This window comes from Coregonus clupeaformis, chromosome 4 (assembly GCF_020615455.1).
Source record: "Coregonus clupeaformis isolate EN_2021a chromosome 4, ASM2061545v1, whole genome shotgun sequence".
Taxonomy (NCBI): domain Eukaryota; kingdom Metazoa; phylum Chordata; class Actinopteri; order Salmoniformes; family Salmonidae; genus Coregonus; species Coregonus clupeaformis.
This window is the reverse complement of record NC_059195.1, coordinates 21,446,574-21,451,573: the sequence shown is the minus strand read 5'-3', so window position 1 is coordinate 21,451,573 and position 5,000 is coordinate 21,446,574. Positions and strand designations below refer to the sequence as shown.

Here is a 5,000-nt window from a genome sequence, read left to right as displayed (position 1 = left end):
GATGTGTGTGAGGGGAGGTGGGGTGTGTTATGATGATGTCTGTGGGGAGGGGGGGTGTGTTATGATGTGTGTGAGGGGAGGTGGGGTGTGTTATGATGATGTCTGTGGGGAGGGGGGGTGTGTTATGATGTGTGTGAGGGGAGGTGGGGTGTGTTATGATGATGTCTGTGGGGAGGGGGGTGAGTACTGACTTGCCCACATGGTTGCGGTTATCGTACATGCGGAGGACTCGTCGGTAGACGGCAAACAGCGGTCGGTTCAGACCCCAGGCCACGCTGCGGTAGAAATCCTTACGCTCCTCTTTAGACATCTCAAATATTATCTCAGCTGGGTCCTCCATACCCCGACCCTACACACACACACACACACACACACACACACACACACACACACACACACACACACACACACACACACACACACACACACACACACACACACACACACACACACACACACATACGGTCTGAACAACGCATCACCGGGGGCAAACTACCTGCCCTCCAGGACACCTACAGCACCTGATGTCACAGGAAGGCCAAAAAGATAATCAAGGACAACAACCACCCGAGCCACTGCCTGTTCACCCCGCTATCATCCAGAAGGCGAGGTCAGTACAGGTGCATCAAAGCTGGGACCGAGAGACTGAAAAACAACTTCTATCTCAAAGCCATCAGACTGTTAAATAGTCATCACTAGCCGGCTACCACCTGGTTACTCAACCCTGCACCTTAGAGACTGATGCCCCATACACAGTACCAGTCAAAAGTTTGGACACACCTACTCATTCCAGGGTTTTTCTTAATTTGTACTATTTTCTACATTGTAGAATAATAGTGAAGACATCAAAACCATGAAATAACACGACTGATATCTCCTGAGTGGGGCAGTGGTCTAAGGCACTGCATCACAGTGCTAACTGTGCCACTAGAGATCCTGGTTCGAATCCAGGCTCTGTCGTAGCTGGCCGTGACCGGGAGACCCATGGGGCGGCGCACAATTGGCCCAGCGTCGTCCAGGGTAGGGGAGGGAATGGCCGGCAGGGATGTAGCTCAGTTGGTAGAGCATGGCGTTTGCAACGCCAGGGTTGTGGGTTTGATTCCCACGGGGGGCCAGTATGAAAAAATAAAAAATTTATGCACTCACTAACTGTAAGTCGCTCTGGATAAGAGTGTCTGCTAAATGACGTAAATGTAAATGTAAATATGGAATCATGTAGTAACCAAAAAAGTGTTAAACAAATCAAAATATATTTAATATTTGAGATTCTTCAAATAGCCACCCTTTGCCCTTGATGACAGCTTTGGACACTCTTGGCATTCTCTCAACCAGCTTCACCTGGAATGCTTTTCCAACAGTCTTGAAGGAGTTCACACATATGCTGAGCACTTGTTGGCTGCTTTTCCTTCACTCTGCTGTCCAACTCATCCCAAACCATGTCAATTGGGTTGAGGTCGGGGGGTTGTGGAGGCCAGGTCATCTGATGCAGCACTCCATCACTCTCCTTCTTGGTTAAAAAGCCATTACACAGCCTGGAGGTGTATTGGGTCATTGTCCTGTTGAAAAACTAATTATAGTCCCACTAAGCCCAAACCAGATGGGATGGCGTATCGCTGCAGAATGCTGTGGTAGCCATGCTGGTTAAGTGTGCCTTGAATTCTTAATAAATCACAGACAGTGTACCAGCAAAGCACCCCCACACCATAACACCTCCTCCTCCATGCTTCACGGTGGGAACCACACATGCGGAGATCATCCGTTCACCCACACCGTGTCTCACAAAGACACAGCGGTTGGAACCCAAAATCTCCAATTTGGACACCAGACCAAAGGACACATTTCCACCGGTCTAATGTCCATTGCTCATGTTTCTTGGCCCAAGCAAGTCTCTTCTTCTTATTGGTGTCCTTTAGTAGTGGTTTCTTTGCAGCAATTCAACCATGAAGGCCTGATTCACGCAGTCTCCTCTGAACAGTTGATGTTGAGATGTGTCTGTTACTTGAACTCTGTGAAGCATTTATTTGGGCTGCAATCTGAGGTGCAGGTATTCTAATGAACTTATCCTCTGCAGCAGAGGTAACTCTGGGTCTTCCTTTCCTGTGGCGGTCCTATCCTCTGCAGCAGAGGGAACTCTGGGTCTTCCATTCCTGTGGCGGTCCTATCCTCTGCAGCAGAGGGAACTCTGGGTCTTCCTTTCCTGTGGCGGTCCTATCCTCTGCAGTAGAGGTAACTCTGGGTCTTCCATTCCTGTGGCGGTCCTATCCTCTGCAGCAGAGGTAACTCTGGATCTTCCTTTCCTGTGGCGGTCCTATCCTCTGCAGCAGAGGTAACTCTGGGTCTTCCTTTCCTGTGGCGGTCCTATCCTCTGCAGCAGAGGTAACTATGGGTCTTCCTTTCCTGTGGCGGTCCTATCCTCTGCAGCAGAGGTAACTCTGGGTCTTCCTTTCCTGTGGCGGTCCTATCCTCTGCAGCAGAGGGAACTCTGGGTCTTCCTTTCCTGTGGCGGTCCTATCCTCTGCAGCAGAGGTAACTATGGGTCTTCCTTTCCTGTGGCGGTCCTATCCTCTGCAGCAGAGGGAACTCTGGGTCTTCCTTTCCTGTGGCGGCTTATCCTCTGCAGCAGAGGTAACTCTGGGTCTTCCTTTCCTGTGGCGGTCCTATCCTCTGCAGCAGAGGGAACTCTGGGTCTTCCTTTCCTGTGGCGGTCCTCATGAGAGCCAGTTTCATCATAGCGTTTGATGGTTTTTGCGACTGCACTTGAAGAAACTTTCAAAGTCCTTGACATTTTGCGGATTGACCGACCTTCATGTCTTAAAGTAATGACGGACTGTCGTTTCTCTTTGCTTATTTGAGCTGTTCTTGCCATAATATGGACTTGGTATTTGACCAGATAGGGCTATCTTCTGTATACCCCCCTACCTTGTCACAACACAACTGATTGGCTCAGTTGAAATTCCACAAATTAACATTTAACAAGGCACACCTGTTAATTGAAATGCGTTCCAGGTGACTACCTCATGAAGCTGGTTGAGAGAATGCCAAGAGTGTGCAAAGCTGTCATCAAGGCAAAGGGTGGCTACTTTGAAGAATCTCAAATATAACATTTATTTGTTTTAACACTTTTTTGGTTACTACATGATTCCATATGTGTTATTTCATAGTTTTGATGTCTTCACTATTATTCTACAATGTAGAAAATAGTAAAAATAAAGAAAAACCCTGGAATGAGTAGGTGTCCAAACTTTAGACTGGTACTGTACATAGACATGGAATCACTGGTCACTTTAATAAATAAATAAAATTTTAATAATGGAACACTAGTCACTTTAATAATGTTTATATACTGCTTTACTCATCTCATATGTATATACTGTATTCTATTCTACTGTATTTTAGTTAATACTCGTCCTAATATTAATTCCATTCTTTTACTTTTAGATTTGTCTGTATTGTTGTGAATTGTTAGATATTACTGCACTGTTGGAGCTAGAAAGACAAGCATTTCACTACACCCGCAATAACATCTGCTAAACATGTTCATGTAACCAATAACATTTGATTTGATACACACACACACACGAACGTGCACACACACGAACGTGCACACACAAACACACTTGCCCAAAGCAGTACAGACTCCCTAACAGAAGTCACCTGATGGTAACTCTTAACCGTGTGTGAGTATGAGTGTGAGTGTGTGAGTGTGAGTGTGAGTGTGAGTGTGAGTGTGAGTGTGAGTGTGAGTGTGAGTGTGAGTGTGAGTGTGAGTGTGAGTGTGAGTGTGAGTGTGTGTGTGTGTGTGTGTGTGTGTGAGTGTGTGTGTGTGTGTGTGTGTGTGTGTGTTGCACCTTCACATATTGTTGGATGTTGCTCATCAGAAGGTCGATCTCCTCTTTAGACCACATGCCTTGTTTCCACTTATGACCTGCAGACAAACAACCAATCACAGCCTCTGTTAGCCCACTGACCAATCACGGCCTGCGTAAACCAACTACAAATATATGTAGCTAGCTCAATGTGCATTGTGTGTGTGTGTATATGTGTGTGTGTGTGTGTGTAAGTGTGTGTTTGTGTGTGTGCGTGTGTGTGTGTGTTGTGATGTCACGAGAGGCTGTGTCCTGGAGGGACGTTACATCCCCCTGAGATGGCTGCAAACCCAGACAGCTATGGCTCCATCTGCTGGTATGGTCGGGAACTCCACCCCTCTATGGCCAATCTTCCCACGCAGCTGAAACAAATGAGGAGCTGATGAGCTGAAGGTTTGGGAAGGGAAGAGACACACTGAGGGAGTGTGTGGGAAGGGAAGAGACAGTCTCCAAGCTGGGCTCTCTGGAGGACAAGAGTGCTGCACGTCCACTTCCATGAGGAATATAAGGATTTGGAGATACTTACCTTTGGGAAATACTCACCTTTGGATATATGCACCTGTGGAAATACGTGTGGGACATTTGGAAGGACGTTTTGCTGGGTTGGCCACTAGCTGCAACGTGGAAGACAGTAAGACTGGGGAAAAGTTATTTGAGCGAGGGAGAGTTATGATTTTGGATGTGGAAGAGACATCCCTGAACTGTTAACCCTTAAGAGCCACCAGAGAACAGTATTGTGTTATACTTTCGTTAGTTTCCCAAGACCTTTAATAAAATCCTTGTTTTGGTTGAACCTGGCCTCCTTGCACTACTTGAGCAATCCCGCTGAAAGCTGTGTAGCCTCTCGTGACGTCACAGATGGTGGAGAATACGGGCACGCTCAAGCGTTAATAGTGCATGTCAGAGGAGGATACCGAAGGTTTGATCACCCAGTTTTCCAAGTTGGCCGTAGGCTCCCGCCCGACTGAAATGGAGGACATATTGAAAGCCCTTGTTGCTGGCCAGCAAGCCCAGATGCAAGCAAACGTGGCTCTCTTGGAGGAGCAAAAGAAAGCCAACCTTCTGAAGGCAGAGGAATTGCAGTTGCAGAGACAGAGGGTGGTCCAAAATACCCGCCCAATAAAGGCAAGTGAC

General features: G+C 47.2%; 1 protein-coding gene across 2 annotated transcripts in view; it reads right to left on the bottom strand.

Moving 5' to 3' along the window:
• Nucleotides 1-5,000, bottom strand: part of dmtf1 (cyclin D binding myb-like transcription factor 1) — a 30,380-nt gene that overhangs the window by 15,704 nt on the left and 9,676 nt on the right. The window contains exons 6-7 of one of the 2 annotated variants that reach the window (XM_045210619.1): nucleotides 3,849-3,925; nucleotides 219-349 (exon numbers count right to left, since the gene is read on the bottom strand). In XM_045210619.1, coding sequence (XP_045066554.1) covers nucleotides 219-349; nucleotides 3,849-3,925 — 208 coding nt within the window. Of the gene's footprint in view, nucleotides 1-191; nucleotides 350-3,848; nucleotides 3,926-5,000 lie in introns of both variants that reach the window. The other variant, XM_045210618.1, reaches the window with a different exon arrangement.